Raw genomic sequence first — 20,764 nt, forward strand, 5'->3', positions numbered from 1 at the left:
TGAGCTGCCTCTCTATCTTTAATAGCACGAGAACAAGCATGATTGAACCAAGGCTTTTTAGCATGAAGAGTAGAGAAAGTACGTGGAATGTATGCCTCATTTCCAGAGACAATCACCTCTGTGATGCGCTGAGCACACACAGAGGAGTCTCTCTCCTGGAAGCAGTAATCATTCCACGGGAAATCGGAAAAGTACATCCTCAGGTCCTCCCACCGAGCTGAAGCAAAATGCCAGAAGCATCGCCTCTTCGGTGGGTCCAGAGGATGTACAGGAGCGATAGGACAGGATACAGAAATAAGGTTATGATCGGAGGAGCCCAACGGAGAGAACAGTTTGACAGAGTAAGCAGAAGGATTAGAGGTAAGGAAGAGGTCTAAAATGTTGGGCCTGTCTCCAAGACTGTTGGGAATACGAGTAGGGTGCTGAACCAACTGCTCTAGGTCGTTGAGGAGAGCAAAGTTGTAGGCTTGTTCACCAGGCTGGTCAGTGAAAGAGGATGAAAGCCAAAGCTGGTGGTGAACATTGAAATCTCCCAAGATGGAGATTTCAGCAAAGGGAGAGTGAGTCAAGATGTGTTCCCCTTTAGAGTTCAAATAGTCAAAGAATTTTACATAGTTAGTAGAGTTAGGCGAGAGATAAACAGCACAGATATATTTAGTGATAGAATGACAATGAAGTCTTAGCCAGATGGTGGAAAATTCAGAAGAGTCAAGGTCGTGGGCACGAGAGCAAGTGATGTCGTTGCGCACGTAGGCGCAACATCCAGCTTTAGATTGAAATTTAGGATAGAGATAGTAGGAGGGAACAGAGTAGAGGTTGCTGTCAGTAGCCTCAGAAACCTGTGTTTCGGTGAGGAAGAGAAGGTGAGGTTTAGAGGAGGAGAGATGGTGTTCCACAGAATGAAAATTAGAACGAAGACCGCGAATGTTGCAGAAATTGATAAGGAGGAGGTTCGAGGAGTTATCAGGACACCTCTCAAGTCGGCAGCCAGAAGGGGAGTCCTCCCTTGGGGAATTTATGGTCCCCCCCCCAGGCGGGGACTCCGAGGCAGTGTTTTCGTTAGCCATATTGAATTTTGAATTTTGGGAAAAGGTGTGTGTGTTGTGTGAATGTAGTGTGGTGTAGAAAGAGAGAGGAACTGTCTTTTGAGAGCATGCTGAACTGCTCTCTGGTGTTGATGAGACAAAAGGGAAACGGTCTTTGAAGGGCTTCAGCACCCTCCTCGCTTCCCATATATCCTCACCGGGAGTAGCTCACGCCCGTTCGGTAGGTGTCTTCCTACCTACTCCTACTAGCCACTCTCTCATCGTGTCTGGGTCCTCACTGCTAAGTTCTCGTAGCATTTAATAGTAGCAAGCTGTAACACACTTTCCCTTTGTCTGCGAGCTAACCATTCAAGAACCAACATATGCTCTCTTTTCATTCTTTTCCTTTTTTCTTCAGCAAACACCACAAAGCAAACGCTGCAAAATCTGAAAACATTGTTTGTTTTGCTGTTCAGCTGATCTATCCCAGAATGCAGTACTCCTCCGTGTGACCAAACTTGAGGAAAAATTAGAGACAAAATTTTCGGGAGATAATTTCGGTGGAAAATTCCCGAGTAATTAGCTTGTGTGACCGCACCTTTAAGCTGCTGAGGTCGGAGGAAAACTGCCAGTGTGACACCGCCTTAAGGAATTGCGCGTTACGCCGACGGTAGGTAGACGTGACCCGTACAAGTTAAAGCAGCTGAAATCTCGGGGTGATAATGCACGAAAGTCGGGATAATAAGAATTTAGGACTACGCGCGAAACCCAAGGATTGCGAAACTCAGATAGCGCCAAGCTCGAAAAGGTACTGTAGATACGTTTAAAAGCCAGAACTAAAGGATATAGTCACTTGAGACTTTACTTCAGATTTTAGCTGAAACAATATAGTCTGTCCATGCATGTGACGAGGGCAATGAAACCTCGGAAAATTTCACATACCTTGGTAGGGTAATTCAGAAAATCATTGGGTCTTGTCAGGAAGTCTTATGGCGGATTGGCCTGGCCCACGGTGTTATTGCCTGGCTAAGCACGAGTGAATGGCGTTGTTGACACATGTGCAGAACGACAAAGATACGAATCTTCAAGTCCCTTGTGCTCCCTGTCTTACTCTATGGCTGTAAATGGGGGTTTGGAGAGGCGGATTGATGCCTTTGATAATAAATGTCTACGCAGAATCACGGGATATCACTGGAATAACTTTAAGGCAAACCGGAGACTACTCCGTGAGATTGATTCGACATACAGTACTCTCCCGAGTTTTGCGCTGTAAGAGTTTCGCGATCCTCGAGTTTAGCGCTTAGTCTTAATTCTTACCATCCAGATTTTCACGCATTATCGCCCCGAGTTTCGCACTGCTTTGACATGTAGGGGTCACGTCTACCTACCGTCGGCGCCACGCGCGCTGCCTTAAGAGGTGGTGTCATAATGGCCGTTTTCTTCCAACCATTGGAGCTACGATCAACCGCTGTTGCTCGTATGCCCAACCGGGAGCGAGTTCTTGGTTGAGCGTACGGATGGACAATGGTTGTGGGTACGAGCAACAGCGCGGTTATATGTGAACAAACTGACGACGGCTACGGCTGAGGAATGAGGAGCAGTGGAAGATGACCCACCTAAAGACTCGTAAAGTTCACTGGCAGAGTTGCCAGTGACTCCCGGTTTTGTGTTCCTGGCTGTCCTGCCGCGAACTATGCATGCTCAGAAGCGAATGTAATCAACAAAGACTTGTTGACTTGTTCTCACGCATTCCCCGACAGCATGGCTATGCGCACTTTGCTTGCCAGCTCCCCCACCTCATGAACCTATGATGCCCTGAAGCCTCGCAAAAAAATCTACCAAAATTACGAGCCTGCATATGCACATGGAGACAGTTTTGTTTTTTGAAAATATCAAGATGCTATTTCCCGTAAATTTACCCATGAATCACCGCATGAAGGCCACTTTTTGGCTCAGTAACACAACACCGATCTTCACAGCACATTTCTCTGACGAGGTTTGGGTAAACACACCTGTCCTCCCATCTTTGTAGTAATCGTACCCACAACTAATTTTTCCACCCTTTTAACTGCAGCAACAAGTCCATAATTTGGATAACGGCAGCACAAGCCACGACAGCCTTACTTTAGCAGATGACGCCATGTCGATACAGGGCGATTGCTTTTATAAATAAAAACCCACACTGGCAGACGATAGAGTTATATTTTTAAGCAAACAGTTTCGGTGGACACTGCCACCATCTTCATTGGTGTAAAGGAAGAGTAGAAGTAGTTACAATGGTGTACAATTTTCCTTATATACAAAACGGAACGAGTAAATATGGGAGGGGCAGGACAGAAAGGGATGGGTAAGTCCGTCAGGTCCAGGGGAAGGAAGTAAGGTCACCACCCCGCCCCAACGCTGCGACTGACAGATGGGGGGAATTAGGTGGCGGGAAGAGTAGAAGTAGGTATAGGAATTAGCAAAATAATCTTATTGACAAAAGGAACGGGTAACAACGGGAGGGGCAGGACAAGGATGGGTGGGCAACCCTAAGCCCTCAGGTCTCTAGTATTAAGTACCTTATGTATGGAATATTTTGAAACTGAGCTTTTGCCTAACATTTCACCTCCACAATTAGCCCACCCATCCGTGTCCTGCCCCTCCTGTTTTTACACGTTCCTTTTGTCAATAAGATTATTTTGCTAATCCCTATACCTATGTACAGTCGTCACAAAAACTATCGGTGCAGTATAAGCACGAATCATTCTGACAGCACGGAACGAAAGACAGTGAAAAGAGGTGGCCGACTTGATGCATGTTGGTAGCTCTGCTGTGAGGTGAATGCCATAATTCACCAGCCAGCTTGATACCACATACTGGTTCACTTGTGTTTACGTATAATGGCCAATCTGCGTTCGTTGATAATGCAACAAGATATTGTCACGTGGTTTTTACGGTAACACTTTCATGTGGTAAAACATATCTACACATCACCTATGAAATGAGGTATGTGAAGTATACATGGTAGTCGAATACGGTCATGCATAAAATATAGCCTTTATTACTCATAGTAGTAATTATGCTGTTTTAATACTACTATAGTCGAATCCACGATAACTGGCGGAGATTTTCATTTTAAGGTTGGACTCGCGGACTTGGCGTCATTGCTTGAGTGACGGTCTCCGCACCGCTCATTGGCTGTTGTTTACTACGTAGATCTAAGCTACGGCAATTTCGCTTGGCATGACATAGCCTACTATTTATCGCTTTTTGCTATCTCTTAAAATCAAAATGCATCAACCTGCTCTCTGTTTTAATGTGTGTGTGTGTGTGTGTGTGTGTGTGTGTGTGTGTGTCATGGTAAGGGCAGCAGGTGTTGTGTGGCATTTAAACAAATGCATATTGTAAAACTCGCTCTGTTTGACGCTATAAAAAAAGGTGGGGGCATACGTTGTAACAGCGCTTAGCCACGGAGCTCATCTCCGCCGCATTGGCCTTGTGGTGGGTATGAACCCGCTACCCCGGGCCACATGGCCACTGTGACATCCGGGTTACCACAATTCACCTTCCCGGGAAGCTGGGACACAATCCGTATACCTGATACCCGGTCCATTCACTGCTGGGTGGACAGGGTCAAGGGATAAAGAGACAGCCCATCTAACTCTGCTCCGGCCGGGGACTGAACCCGGGATCTCTAGGTTGTGAGCCGAGCGCGCTACCATTTACACCATGGAGCTCCCGTTATTTGCGTAATAAATTTATTAAAAACTTTTAAAATCAAAACTATTGATATATGAATGTAGTTATTTTTATTATCCCTCTTCCTTATGATTATTTATTAGTTTATTACCCACATATATTAGATCTTTTAGGAATAATGATAGGACGATGAGAAATGTGAAGGTTCTTGCCGTAGAGCAATGTTTCCGTTAAGACTCCATATCATCAATACACATTATGACTATGCCAAGCCAAAAAACATCCAAAGCACTTTATAGCAGAAAAAAATGAAGAATGCATAGTTTCAACACTCGCTTCAGTCGCTGCCTGCTGGACATTGTCCATTCACGTGCAGTTCTGACTCCATTAAGGCCCGTCCACACGACGGCTAAAGAAAACTGCACGGCATCTGGCCCGAGTCACATTCGCCTGCCTACTGTCTGCCTTGGATTGTTTGATCTGGTAACACAGTTTCAAAGCGAGAGGAAGGGTATTTTTTCTTGTTACGAATTGTTTCAGATGAATTTCTAATGGTTCACAAGGCACACAATACTTAAGTTAAGAATTGGCAAATGAGCGTGCCGTATCAGCACACATGCAATATCACGTTCGCGAGTCCACCCCTGAAAAAAATCACCTAATTCTCGTGGAACAGACTTTTTATAGCAGTAGGTTTGCTATTATACTACTACTTCTAGGGTAAATATAACAACGCGTGTTTCATTATCTTTATTAATATACATCAGTAAGACGTATAGGCACCACCTGCAGCTAAGACAGCATTCAGCCGTTTAGGCATGGATGCCACCAACGCACTAGTTATATCTTGACCAGGTGGACGACGGAGGTGCTCCCATGCTTGCATTGCACTTCTGACGACAGCATCACGGTTCCTTCCCCTGTCCTGCTCAGGCATATGTCGGACCATTGCTGCCCAGACGTGCTCGATGGGGTTGAGGTCTGGTGATTTGGGAGGATGTGGCATCAGAGTGACGTGTGGATGTCGGCCAAACCACTCTCTAACAACCTGGCATGTGTGGATTGGGCTGTTATCCTGGAGAAGGTAGAAAGGCTCCCCGTCGGGGAACAGCAATGCCTCTACCGTGGGAAGAAGGACCTCCTCCAGGATTTCAACATACTTATCACCTGTTAAATATCCCGGTCCAACATCAGCCAACTCTCCAACGCCACTGGCATGCATCCATCCAAATAACCCAGCAGAGACACGCCCGCTCCTCTGGTAGCAATTACATTTCCAATGTCGTATCTGAAACATTATAACTATTTATGAACTAGTCACATAAAACCTTCTGTAACCGGTATTGAGTAGTAGTAGACAAGACAGACAACACAAATCTGTTCGGGTGGCTACAGGCACCTGTAGAAACAACCAACTAGTTTAAGTGTCCATGAGAGAGAGAGAGAGAGAGAGAGAGAGAGAGAGAGAGAGAGAGAGAGAGAGAGAGAGAGAGAGAGAGAGAGAGAGAGAGAGAGAGAGAGAGAGAGAGAGACTAACCTGGTGCCACATTTCCGCCAAACATATTGTGCTGCTGATGTGCCATCTGAGTAGAAAGTCTTTTCATCAGAAAGACTACATTCTCCCAAAGTCTGCTGGCATGTCAGCATACTCGAGCGCATACTCCATGCGCTGCTCCATGTTACGCTCGCTTAGTTTCTGCTTTGTGGCTGGCCTCCGACCTCGGAAATTCCTGTTGTGAAGCCTGTTCCGAATGGTCTGAGTGCTGCACTGCAGACCCTGGTCACGGCGAATGTTGACAGCAGGTGTGAATGGGTCCTCATCGATGGCGTTATTTATGGCCTAGATATAAAACCACAAACACCCAATCAGTATGGTAAGGTGAATGGTGAACAGCAACACGAGATATTATATTACAACACATTACCCTATCCAGTTATTGTCACCATGTTACTATTTACATTGTTAGTACAGACTAATATTCTACTACAGAATGTAATATTCTACTGTAGAATATTATATCCTTAACCTGGTCTTCGGCTGCGGAGGTGCAGCGTGGGCGCCCGACTCGTGGCATGTCCTCTGTAGCACCAGTGTCTCCGTGCCGCCGAATCCACCGTGCTGCTGTGTTCCGGTGAATACCAAGCTGACGGGCAATACCAGTTATGGTAAAACCCCTAGCATGGAGGGCTACGATAGCCCCTCGCGTCGCCTGCGGTGTTTCCATGTTGACTGGCATGGCCATGGTACGAAGATAACCACATTAACATCCTGTCAGTCTTTGAAACGTTTCGGATTTAGGTTGAAATGTTTCGGATCTGAGTTATGAAACAATCGCTTGTGGTTCGAATCTTGCAGAGAAGCCACAGTCAGGCGTGCCAACCCTCCCACAATATCAGCGGATGCTCGAATGTTTACAGTAGTCATCGCACCCCTTATGCACCGATACTTTTTGTGACGACTGTACTTCTACTCTTCCCCCGCCCCCTTATTCCCCCCATCTGTCAGTCGCAGCTTTGGGGCGGGGTGGTGACCTCACTTCCCTCCCCTGGACTTGATGGACTTACCCATCCCTCTCTGTCCTTCCCCTCCCATATTTACTCGTTCCGTTTTGTATATAAGGAGAATTGCAAACCATTGTAACTACTTCTACTCTTCCTTTACACCACTGAAGATGGTGGCAGTGTCCACCGAAACTGTTTGGTTAGAAATATAACTATCGTCTGCCAGTGTGGGTTTTTATTTATACATCAAGAATAGCACGTCAGTGTGATTAGCCCATTCGGCGACTGCTTTGTTTGCGTTGTGGATACAGGCAACCGATCTTGGCCGTGTGTGACGCACACACAGTAAAGTTGGAGTTGCCGGTCGCCCCTACTACTAACGCAGTTGGAGGAAAAAGGTCCAGTAAGACACCAGCTTTCGAACAACCGACCACTCGCTCCCAGTCGGGCGTACGGACAACAGCCGCGGTTTCCCGTAGCCCCAACGGTTGTAGGAAAACGGCCAGTGTGATAGATAGCTATAAAGATAGATTTTTTATTGACCTCAGAATAATGTTCTACAACTTGATTTTACTTGAACCTTTACATTACAAAGCAGAGTGAAAGCTTCTGTTATCCACATTATACCTTCTGTACATAGGAATACATAGGAAGAACAGACACCAGAAGACCTATCGGTCTTTGGCGAGGGTGTCTGTTTACTACCGCTACTACTAGTAATCTACGTGTGGTAGGACAGGACAGAAAAGATGAAGGCTCCTCCCCACCCACCTCTCCCTCCGGCAACGTGCCGGCAGGAAATAGTTAGCAGAGAACACCATGTACCTTTAAGAAAGAAAGGGACATGGAAATTTTACAGTAAAGAGAGAAATAAGAGGAAATTACTACCCTTAACTTACACTACTGGTAACCTAAGCTGTGGGGGAAAACGACTTCATTACATAAGAACATAAGAACACAGAAACACAAGGAGAATGGAAGAGGACGAGTGGCCTACACAGGGCAGCCTCAGGATCCCCCCTAATACTCAAGATGGGTGAGGTGTAGTTTCAGGGGCACAGGTGGGGGCTTGATCCTCGTTTTACCGGCGGTACTAGGCACGGCACCAGTAACCTGTCACCTTACTGCACCCACACTTCACTCCACCTGTCATGCGGACATTAACTGTTGCTTTACTCTATTGTTAACTTACGCTACTTGAAATCTAGGTTATGGGGGAGAATAATATGAATTTAGGTTGACGTCTTGCTGCAATCTGTCTGAAAACATGCGAAGAAGGGTCAGTATAATCTTATATCCCTGAAGTACTTATCCAATGAAGACTTGAAGCTATTGATACTCTGTGCGCTAACTACTGACGGTGGGAGTCTATTCCAGTGATCAACGACTCTATTATTGAAAAAAAAATTGCGCATCAATGTGTTACATCGGTTTCCCTTTAACTTCATACCGTTGCTGCGTGTTATTGTGTTGGTGTCTCTCTGAAATAGACTATCTGGGTTAATGTTGTCGAATCCATTAAGAATTTTGAACACTTCAATTAAGTCCCCTCTTATCCTTCGCTTTTTTAGGGAAAACATATCTAGACGCTTTAAACGCTCGTCATCTGGCAAGTTTCGGAGCGCTGGAATTTGTTTGGTTGCTCGTCGCTGTATCCTTTCTAGCAAAACTTGATCTTTGATATAGTTCGGTGACCAGAACTGAACGGCGTATTCTAGGTGTGGTCTTACAAATGCTAAATATAATCTCTTCATAAGTTCAGGTGATTTATAATCAAAGTTTCTTGAGATTAATCCTAACATCATATTGGCTTTTTTACTCGCTGCAGAACATTGATCACTCATTTTAAGAGTGTTACTGATAATGACACCAAGATCTTTTTCTTGTTTTACTTCGCTGAGCTCATGTCCTTGAATCTGATATTTAAAGTTAGGATTTTTTTTCACCTATGTGCATTACTTTACATTTATCTACGTTAAAACTCATTTGCCATTTTTCGCTCCAGTCGGCAGGTCTTATTAAGTCTGATTGAATCTTTTCGCAACTTTGATTGTTCATTAACGTACCTCCTAATTTGGTGTCGTCGGCGAATTTGGCTACTTTTGATAGAATATCAGTTTCTAAGTCGTTCACGTAAATTATGAATAGTGTTGGCCCCAGGACCGAACCTTGGGGCACGCCACTGGTGACGGGTTGCCAATCCGATGATATAATGTTAAAGTTAAACAAATACATTCCTATACTTCCTGTACTACAATTATAAGTCACAAAAACATATGTACATAATATTTCCCTAAATTCTGTATATCTATTTGCCTCATATTTAATAACCCTAAATTCGAAGATCAACCTCATGAAATAGTCTAAGGTATCTACATCTATGTGCTTAAAATATCATGAATAATTTTACATGTGATATCTAGAGTAAACTATCAGACAGCAACTGCGGTATGGTAGAAAAATAGTAGTTTTTTAGGTGTTGGGTGAGGGGGCAGTGCTGGGCAACGTGTCGCTCCGTCTGTACGGAGCCGCATCTTAGTAAACACACGCTCCTCCAGGGGGGCGCGACCACGGCTCCTTGTTGTTTCACGCGCTAAACTGTGGCCGCAGATACGGAATAGCATGAACGACATTCTGTGTGGCGCTAGTATGTTATGCCTCTCGGAGTAAATATAATGTGTGTCCAAGCTTGGATTCATTTATTCATGTTACTCGCCTGACGGAGTCACTCCCAGTGATTGTATCGCTTATTTCTTGTTTTGCCGTATTTAAGTCCATAGTCACATTCTTAGTGTAGTATTTTATTAACCTAGATGTTACCATGGTTGACTCCATCACCACCCTCATCGCATACATGAGAGGATCACCTCTCAACGCTGACCTCTCAGACCATATATTGTTAAAGAACTTGTGTTGCTTATATTGAACCAACTGTTTCAGGGCAATACATCCTTCTTCTATGTAACACTAATCATAACGAGTTGTTTTTCGAACTCCTTATAACTCCTTATTAATTAGTGCACCAATAATGTAATTTTACCATAGGATTAAGGTCAGCGTTGAGCTATGACTCACAAACATAGAGTATTGACGACATCAGCGCTGCGTCAAACACACGTTTCTTCGCAACAAAAGGAATGTCATTTATTTTCCCAATAAAGGAGACAAACTTGAGTACGTGAGGCATCTTTGACATGGTATGGGCGTTGACGGCGGACGACGGGAAGCCATCTGCGGGGAACGGTGGTCCCAGATTTACGTACTTGTCACATGCCTCGACATTTAGATCGCCCACTCACAGTGCTTCCGCACCACCCGCCTGCCCATTCATTACAAAAAAAAAACTTGGACTTGGCCTCATTAATAATCATGCCATATTCATCACAATATTTTTTGAAGGATCTTAATTTTCCGCATCATGCGGCTCCTTGTTGTTGCTAAAAGTACAGTGTCATCCATAAATACTAAAATATACATCCAGGACAAGAAGGTATCTACATCACAACCTTTTTTTATCATCTTAATCAAGTCACCAATAATGTTCTCTGTAACGGAGTTCATGGCAGCCAAGGCCGCCAGCATCACTGCTCCACACCCAAGTCGACGTAACACGCGAAACAACACCTGTCTCGGAAAAATCAACACAAGTCACAAGTAGTTTTATTATTTTCCGTTTCGCCACATCATACAATAATCTCAGGCATACAATGTGTTCCATTTTTTGCTTGGGCACCTGCTTGCTCTCTGTAAGGCTTAAAGCCTTTTCAATCAATCAATCTAGAGCTCAGCTTCCTCAAGGTTGGGCGTTCTGTATCTTCTACACCAGTTATTTTTCCCTTTCCAGATGCTATCCATATACAGGGGCCTTGTCCGCCCTCGTATGGAGTATGCATCTCAGGTGTGGGGTCTCCACACGCACAGCTCTCTTGGACAGAGTAGAGTCTAACGGCAGTAGTATTAGTCTTCCCCTTTCCCTTCCCGTCCCCATCCCCATACGGGGGTCTGGGTATAAACCTCCCTTCCCCCTTTCCGTCCCCGAGACAGATATGCACGTCATAATAATGTTGGTAGAACTTTCAAACCAATAATTATAGAAAACGAGACAAAAAATCCATTTTTCACACACCAATGTATTACAGGTAACTCTCGATTTACGCGAGTATTGTGTCCTTGAAGAGGCCGCGTAAATCAAAAACAATGTAAATAAAACAGGAGGTAGGTTTCTATCGAAAAATAAATATTCACTTCATTCAGTGGGGAGAGAGAGAGAGAGAGAGAGAGAGAGAGAGAGAGAGAGAGAGAGAGAGAGAGAGAGAGAATATCCTTATCACCGAGATAACCACTCAGGCACTCAGTCTCAGCCTCATTCGTGTGAGGAAGAAATGAGGGACACCATGAGCGACTGGCTAGTATTGGTACCGGTACCGAGCAGTCTGGTACCGGTACCGTACCGTATAGCTGGTACCATTAGAACCGGTATTGGGACCGGTCCCTGCCCATCCCTATTGTTGAGTAGCGTGGTAGCGTGGGTACTGTATTGTTGTTCAAGTGGCGCGCGGAAAGAACTGAGCTCAGCTGTGTGGCCGCGGCGCCGTGTGAGTCCAGTTGCGTGAGACATCTGGTGGCCACTCCATAAAATATCGCGTATAAGTGGAAAAAGCGTGTAAATTAAACATTTATTGGATTTTGGACCCCGCGTTATTTAAAAAACGCGTAAACCAAACTCGCGTAAATCGAGTTACCTGTAATATATATTATATATTATGAAATAAAAATTAATGTTGATCTACACGCAAATATCCAGTAACACGGATAAGTTAATTTATAAGATTGTTTGGTATCCATGACTGTTCAGACGCGGGCAGCCACATCGGTTTGCCAGGTCGTATAATTTATGGCATTTCTTGCCTTAAATCTCGGTTGCCTCAAACAAATGCCCTTTTTATGGTATATTTTAAGTGTTGCAATAAAAAATGCCATATTTAGTCAGCAATATAACCGTATTCTGCCATTTTGGGGGGGACAATTATAAAGGAATCTTCAGGAATTTTTTTTTTGTACAATATGAAATTTCAAAGGACAAGTGTAGTAGTATTCTCACCAATGTTGTATATCCTCCATGATAGCTTGATCAACGACATACAACACACTCCATTTTCTCTAATTATGGGTGAGACAACTGATGTTTCAGTTACCAAACACTTTTGCATCTGTGAAAGATACCTTCTTCATGTAAATATGTCAAGAAACTTTTTTAACATTACTTACATTTACTTTCTGCACAACATCATCACTTTTCTCAGGCACAAAATCCTATTCTGATGAACATAATCTCCCACTGAGTAATATTGTTGGACCAGTACTGATGGGGAATCCAGTCGGTGATACTGTATGTTTACAATAAAAGCGGAAAGTCTTTACAAACTAAAAAAAATATAAGTAAGGCTCTTGTCTCATCAACTCCTCTCCTCTTACTGACAATCTTCTACCTCATAAATTACACTGGTAAACTCTGGAACAGCCTTCCTTCGTCTGTATTTCCTCCTGCCTATAACTTCATCTCTTTCAAGAAGAGTGTATCAAGATACCTCTCCACCCCAAATTGACCTCTCTTTTGGCCACTCTTTGCATTTATTATAGGAGCAGCGATTAGCGGGCTTTTTTCTACACTTTATTTTTGTTGTCCTCGAACTGTTGTCTTTGCTCTAAAAAAAAAAAAAAAAAAAAGACTTCCCTCAGGCACCAGTTCATCTGAGTGTATGGCGGGAATGCCGCGGTGGGTCGGGAAGAGGTTGCCAGATGCACGGAAATACATTGGTATGTGATCATTTTAAAATATTCATTGAAATTAGTGTAACAAAACGATTCCTGCCACCCACACTAAGACTGGCTCGCCACACCTACTTATTACGCATTTAAACCCGGCTCAATGGGGCATTAAATTTGAGGAAAACATAAACAGAGCTGCCATTTGATAGCTTAGGCATAGACGGTCATGACAGAGCGTTTTACTTATTTTTAATGTTGCTGAATTTCCTAAAATGGGGAGGCTGATGCTCCCCTTAACAAGTACTACTAATGTTATTGGCCTTGGTCGTAAGTGTGAGCGGCCATGGTTGCATACGTCATAAATCAAGGTCTACCTGTATAGTGGTGCCATTCCTGCTTGCATCATTTTTTTTTCTTGGAGCTCCACTAGCTACTCTTGATAATTTTGCTAAACTCTAGGTTGATAGGTGGTCATCAGGACAGCATGTGGGTAGTTTTCAGCCACACAGTGATGACTGAAAATTGTGGGCAGGATGTAAATCTGGGTCTTCCAGGACACCTCTCCCATTCACTAACCACCCAGCATCTGACTCCCGTCTCTCATTAACCCTTTGCAATCCATGATGCGCTGTGTATGTCTTGAGTTACTGGCAGAATATTCCAGAACATATAGTGCACGTCCTCTGTTTCCAAGAGAAAATCTCAAGAAGAACATTTTTATTTATATGAAAAAAATCTCACACTACCACTTACGAGAACAGTATGCCGTAGGTTTAAATTGTACATATCGTCTTTGTTAGGCCATAATGTGTGTATAACAGTATTATAACTATCATATTACATTTTGAAGATGATCGGACAAAAAATTTATTTTTTTGTTTTTTTTTCAACTTGGGTCTGCTTTGTCGTTTCTTCACCGATTTCTTTCTTACACGTACATAAGATACTTTCCTATTATCCTAACAAGCGCATGTGATTACTTTTTCAGTATCTGGTTTTATTTACTTGATTTATTGTTTTGAAATTGTGTTATGGAAAGAAGATCATTGATGAATAACTGGAAGAGAGTGGGTGATAGGATGGAGCCCTGTAGAACACCACTGTTAATAGGTTTAGGGGAAGAACAGTGATCGTCTACCACCGCAGAGATAGAACGGCCGGAAAGGAAACTGGAGATAAAGGAACAGAGAGAGGGATAGAGTCCGAAAGAGGGCAGTTTAGAAAGCAAAGACTTCAGCCAGACTCTATCGAAAGCTTTCGATATGTCTAGCGCAACTGAGAAAGTTTTACCGAAACGGCTAAGAGAGGATGACCAAGAGTCAGTTAAGAGAGCAAGAAGATCGCCAGTAGAACGCCCTTTGCAAAACCCATACTGGCGATCAGATAGAAGGTCAGAAGTTGAAAGGTGCTTTTGAATCTTCCGGTTAAGGATTGATTCAAAAGCTTTAGATAGACAGGAAAGTAAAGCTATAGGGCAGTAGTTTGAGGGATTGGAACGGTCACCCTTCTTAGGCACAGGCTTACTTCCAACAGGAAGGAAAGGTAGATGTTGACAGGCAGAGGCGAAAGAGTTTGACTAGATAGGGTGTCAGCACGGAAGCACAGTTTTTAAGGACAATAGAAGGCACTCCATCAGGTCCATAACCATTCCGAGAGTTGATACCAGAGAGGGCATAGAAAACATCATTCATAAAAACATGGAATACCGTCATAGACCGGGGAAAAATCAACAATATTCACAAATATTTTTTTTTTCCGTTTCGCCATATCACACTATAATCAGGCATATAATGTGTTCCATACAGCCCCGTTTTGCTTGGGCACCTGCATGCTCTCTGTAAGGTTTTAAACCACATTTTTAATCTAGAACTTAAGCTTCCTGGGGTTGGACGTTCTGTATTGTCTCCACCAGTTCTTTTCCCCCTCCCAGATGCTATCCATATACAGGGGCCTTGTCCGCCCTCGTATGGAGTATGCATCCCATGTGCGGGGATTCAACAGTCACAGCTCCCTTGGACATAATTGAGTCTAAGGCTCTTCGTCTCATCAACTCCTCCCCTCTTACTGACAGTCTTCTATTTCGTAAATTACACCGCCATGTTGCATCTTTTTCTATCTGCTATAGACATTTTTATGCTGACTGCTCTTCTGAACTTGCTAACTGCATACCTCCCTTCCCACCGCTACACTCGACTTTCTACTCAAACTCATCCAGTTCTTGCCGATCTCCTTGAACCTGAATTTATCGAAATACCTATATTTCCAACTTGCCATCATTTTTTTCAATACAAGATCTGTATGGGGGTTACTGAGGCTGGATTCAAGAGAAAATATATTTTTTTCATTTTTTAATTCATGCAGATTTGTGAAGTAAAACCATTTATAAATACTAGGAATTAAATAAATTGACACAAAATGACAACACCGCCCGCAGGCAACTATTTAAAGAAAAAGGAGAAATAATACAAGGAGTGGCCCTCATCTGGTCGCTCTTCATTGTGAGGTAAAGCAAGCGAGGTAGGAGGGGCCGGTGGGCGGAGCCAAGAATTAAACCCAAATCACTGCATTTCTCGCTCCCAGACCGTCGGCGTAAATGAGCTTGTCTGCCTTATTTCTTCCACAAATCTTATGTTTTTAGTTATTTAACTGCTGCAGTATATGCACTAAGGATGTATGTACAGGTTTTAATAGAAAAACATTTCCTTGTCTTTATTCCGTAGAAACTGAGAAGAAATGTTCCACATCCGCCTTGATTCCTCACACTTCCTCTGTATAATCTTTATTATATATTGACCATGGTCTTACTTTTATTGTAGAAGCATGTACAGCCTTCTATAATTTATAGAGCCTCTCAGATTTGATCACAACTCACTACGAGTAAACAGAAGGAAGTATTAGGGCAGGAAGGAAAAAAAAACTTACCCATACGCAAATATATATAATAGTCTATATTTGACTCGACGTTACCGAACAGTGTTAAACAATCATGCATGTCATTATTATATGTATATTAACCAATAGATGGAGAAAATGCAACATACAGGTCAGGTGCCAATTACTGAGAGGGGTTGGTTACATGTTTTTAGGGAGAAATGATTGTGGAGTGGCGGAGATGGCTTGATGACCAGAGCTGAAAAAAAAAACTTACTAGAGAGAGAGAGAGAGAGAGAGAGAGAGAGAGAGAGAGAGAATAAGAGTAAGAATGAGAGAGAATGCGAATGAGAGAAAATGAAAATGAGAATGAGAGAATGAGAATGAGAGTGAGAATGAGAATGAGAGAAGTGAATATGAGGGGGAATGATAATGATAATGAGAGAGAGAGAGAGAGAGAGAGAGAGAGAGAGAGAGAGAGAGAGAGAGAGAGAGAGAGAGAGAGAGAGAGAGAGAGAGAGAGAATGAAAGAGATAATACGAATTAATTAGAGAATTAGAATGAGAGAGAATGAGAATGAGAGAATGAGAATAAGAGAATGAGAATGAGAGAGGGAATGAGAATGACAGAATGAGAGAGAGGAAATAAGAATAAGAATGAGAGATAATGGGAATAAGAGAATGAGAATGAGAGATCGAGATAGAAAATGAAAATGAGTGAGATAATGAGATTGAGGGAGAATGATAATGAGAATTAATGAGCGAATGGGAATGAGAGAAGTAAAGAGAATGAGAATGAGAGAGAGAATGAGAGAATAAGACAGAATAAGAATGAGACTGAAAGAGATTGAGAATGAAAATGAAAGAATGAAAATGAGAGAATGAGAGAAAGAATGAGAGAGAGAGAGAGAGAGAGAGAGAGAGAGAGAGAGAGAGAGAGAGAGAGAGAGAGAGAGAGAGAGAGAGAGAGAGAGAGAGAGAGAGAGAGAGAATGTGGTTGAAGGCGACTTGGTCCTACCAATTGCACTTATTTCACATTTTTGCAAAATAACTTTGTGCTCATAGGATTTTTGATAGTACCCAAAGACCTCTACATTCCAGCAATTTGACCTGTTTGTGTGTAAAAGCCATGGGAAAGGAATTACAGATAATTTCCTTGAAATTACTACTAGGGAATCATCCCATTCTTTTGAGTCGCTCTTTTTCCAGCCCAGTTTTCTCGCCTCTTTTGTACTGTTTCGCCACAAAAATCATTGTATTTAATGAGGAAATGTTATGCTGCCATCCCTGCCTCTGTGGGTGCGACCAAGGTTTAACCCCAGGAAGGGGCGTGCCGCAACACTGACCTCTATACCCGCGTTGTGTATCGTTCATTTTCGGTTAGTATTGGTTTATTTAGGTGCAGATGAATGTGTGATGGCAACATTGTTATAACTAATGAGTCTTGGCAATTCTGCTCACTGCTCGTTCGAGATATACAGACACACACAGCTGGCGGACAGTTCTGCACTGCCTTAGAGGTTAGGAATGGTTAGGAATGTTATGGAGGAAAGAGAAGCCAATCGCTGCTGGTAGAAATAAACCCCTTTCTAATGAAGTAGCATTGTGATGATCCCCAGCAGTGAGGTAGAGTCAATTTACCGGCAAAGGGACAAAACAAGAAAATTTCACGTGTCCTACAACGCAATCTCATGATGATTGCTCGCAATAATTACTGGCAAATACTGAAATAGCTACATGACTGTTATGGTGCATCATCACTATGTGTTCATCAGTAACATATGTATAAATTATCCAAATCGGGAAAGAAAGAATGACTGATACAGGGATTTCCAAACTTTAAAGTGCCATTTACTCGCAAGCATGATTTTTCTTATATAAAAATATTCATAAATAAAACATATAAAAATAAAATATCTTTTGGTCCATAATATAATATATTTACTTGAAACTTGATGTGTTTATTGATAATGAGGGGAAAAATAAATGTAGAGACGATTTTTTTAAAGTGAATATAATACATATTAGGAGGAAGTAAATGTGCAAAATCGGCATATTATCGTGACGTCATGACATGCTACGCCATGCACCCAAACAGTTCATGACGTATAGGGAATTTTGCAAAAAAACAATCTCTACGTCAATGTAGATAACATAGCTATACATATTCACATGCATCAACACGTTTCTTAATGACAAACAATAAGGCCGTTTGAGCATTTTAAATAAATTCTGCATGACGTCATGAGGTCATGACATCATGCATAAAAAAACATTTATATGCATACACACTAGCCACATACTGTCCTGAAGACCACCCATCAACCCGGACTCTAGAGGAAACCGTCCAAGTGAATCAAGAACGAGTTCCGGGGGGCAGCATGAGCCAAGAGAAGATGGCGCCACTATAAACACTTGCCTGCACCATGACGGGCTGGGGTCGACTACCATCCAGGCCCCTCAAGAAAAGCCTACTGGCGCTATAGGCGTACACGTAAAAAAAAATGAAGGAAATCATATTCCGAACATACCTAGCCTATCCTGAAAATATCATGCCTTAAATACGAATATTCTTTTTTTTTTTTTCTATTCGACCTTAGCACCATCCTAATAAAACTATTGTAAATCCAATTACCCCACTTAAATACAGTATTTGCTTGATTTCATGGATATTTATATTCTGGATTTTTAATTTTTCATATAAAATTAGTAATAATAGACATTTCACCATAGTTTATTTTTTGCATATTGACTGAAAATTATTGAAATTCTGCCATTTCCCTTGATTAGTGGAGGTGTTATTAATAGCGTGCCTGAGCATAAGAATGGCGCACTTTACAAGCACTCATCCATTGTAATGGTATTATATATATATATATATATATATATATATATATATATATATATATATATATATATATATATATATATATATATATATATATATATATATATATATATATATATATATATATATATATATATATATATATATATATATATATATATATATATATATATATATATATATATATATATATATATATATATATATATTTTTTTTTTTTTTTTATAGTGAACAATGGCTTTAATAAATCCAGGGGCTGGCTGTGGTTCATGAGACATCTGCAAGTTAGCTTGAACAGTGAAGTCAAGTAGCTGTGATTGTGAAGATAGTGTCTCTTGTGTCAGCATTTGCCATTTTTTAGTATATTATTTTGATTCAGTTCTGTGAACATCAGTGGTTTAAATATTAACAATTGCCAAGTAAGGAAAGTACCTTTCACTTGTGAATTATGAAAAAAATGATTGGGTTGATAAGCTTGACTGATGGATCAGTAGTCAAAGTTTTGGAGGAGTATAGAGTCGAAAATGTTTGTGTCTGATATTTGCAAGGATAAAAGAAATCTCCATATCTTTCCATTAAAGTGTGTAGGATTGCTGCCAGCTGAACACATTTCTATCTCATCACCCTTCAGTTACATTACTTTTGGACAATGGCACTGTAATATGATTAACCTCAGTGGTTATGATGCAACTGCACATCACAAAACCCTTTCACAACACTACCAAAACAGTTGTGGCATCAAGTTGCTCTGCCTAAATAATTCTTTTATTTTTTCCCTAGGTCAAAAGCAGTGATGGAGTTTTGCATCATGCAGCACTTCACCAAGACACATGGACCCCACTGACCCTCACATCTCATACAGATCTTACCAAGAAGATGGCTGCTTTCACCTTTTCGCTCACCAGACCCACAGACCACACGGGTTGCCTTCCTGGACAGTTTGTAGCTGTAAGTACTTCCAGGTAGTAAAGGTACAAAACAGTCAATGTTAATCTTACACGGTTTTTAACTTAAATGTCGTTCGGTTCAAGTTTAAACGTATTTGCAGGAAAGCTTGTTTTCTTTTTCTTTTGAAATCATACTTTTCAGGGGACATATTTACAATAGTTTTCCTAATACACTCGACCCTCGATTTCCCAGACCTTGATTTCCCTGACAAAATCCAAGGTCCGCTAGTCGTTAGACATATGACCTGTCAAGTTTAGGAATCTAAGCAGAATCCAGGTATAACATCTGTGGTTCGGTTAAGCTAGGCGGTTGCCGGATATTTGCCTGGCCAAGTCCGGATGCTTGAACAAAAGTCTGGCCATACATCAGATTTTTCCTCCAACCGAAGAGATGAAGATGAAAATGGAAAATGCTGTTATGCCACTGCCGACACAGTGCCCTCTTTATCTCCTTTTGACCTACATCGCCTCTCTTCTGGTCATCCACATTCTTTGCTTCTCATTCGCGTTACTCTCTTTATCTCCTCATTGCTCTACTTTTATCTGCAGGTGGTGATGCTGGTGGTGTTGTTGTGGTAACCATGACTGTCATATCGCCTCCAGGCTTCACCACAGATTCACAAATTCACTACGCTTTGTATTGCTGTTCAGAATTGTTGAATTCCTTGTTTGCTAATTGTGGATCAGTACATCATGCTTAAAGTGTGTCTGTGTCTTCAATGAAACTTTAAAAATGAGTTCAATAAGCTTCGTCTTTTTTCCTGTGACACGCACTCATGTTTGTGTTTACAATTCTCAGCTGAGTTCCAAGACAGTGCGTCCTTTGTTGACATGTAATGCTTGTCTTCAAATAACTTGAATTGGTTAATCTCTTAGAGGTGCTGCTTAACCCATTCAATGCCAGAGGCAATGACGTCTGACGCTAATCTGGTGCGACTTTTCTTTTTTTGGGAGGCATAATTACTATATCATGACATATAAACAATAAATATGTGCATTTTGGGTAAAGCAGGCACACCCACTACGGGTCTTCACACTATGCGAAACACCTACTACGCAAGGACCTAAAAGTATAACCCACAAACTAAAGTGCGCAAGTTGAACCCATAGTACTCGAGGTGC

The 20,764-nt window shown here is 42.0% G+C and overlaps 1 protein-coding gene and 1 long non-coding RNA gene across 2 annotated transcripts in view; one reads left to right on the plus strand and one right to left on the minus strand.

Annotated features, from left to right (window-relative positions):
* The window catches only part of LOC126999207 (uncharacterized), a gene marked incomplete at its 3' end in the record, with an annotated part of 57,679 nt that extends 38,036 nt beyond the window's left edge, over window positions 1-19,643 (plus strand). Inside the window, 1 exon segment of the mRNA XM_050861535.1 lies at window positions 19,476-19,643. Within this exon segment, the coding sequence (XP_050717492.1) occupies window positions 19,476-19,643 (168 nt within the window).
* On the minus strand, window positions 6,154-6,898 carry LOC126999208 (uncharacterized). Its single transcript, XR_007753144.1, has 2 exons — window positions 6,734-6,898; window positions 6,154-6,546 (listed from the first exon to the last, which is right to left on the minus strand). It is a non-coding gene; the product is annotated as an uncharacterized LOC126999208 (long non-coding RNA).
* Window positions 19,644-20,764: the final 1,121 nt, after the last annotated feature.

This window comes from Eriocheir sinensis, chromosome 16, assembly GCF_024679095.1.
Source record: "Eriocheir sinensis breed Jianghai 21 chromosome 16, ASM2467909v1, whole genome shotgun sequence".
NCBI lineage: Eukaryota > Metazoa > Arthropoda > Malacostraca > Decapoda > Varunidae > Eriocheir > Eriocheir sinensis.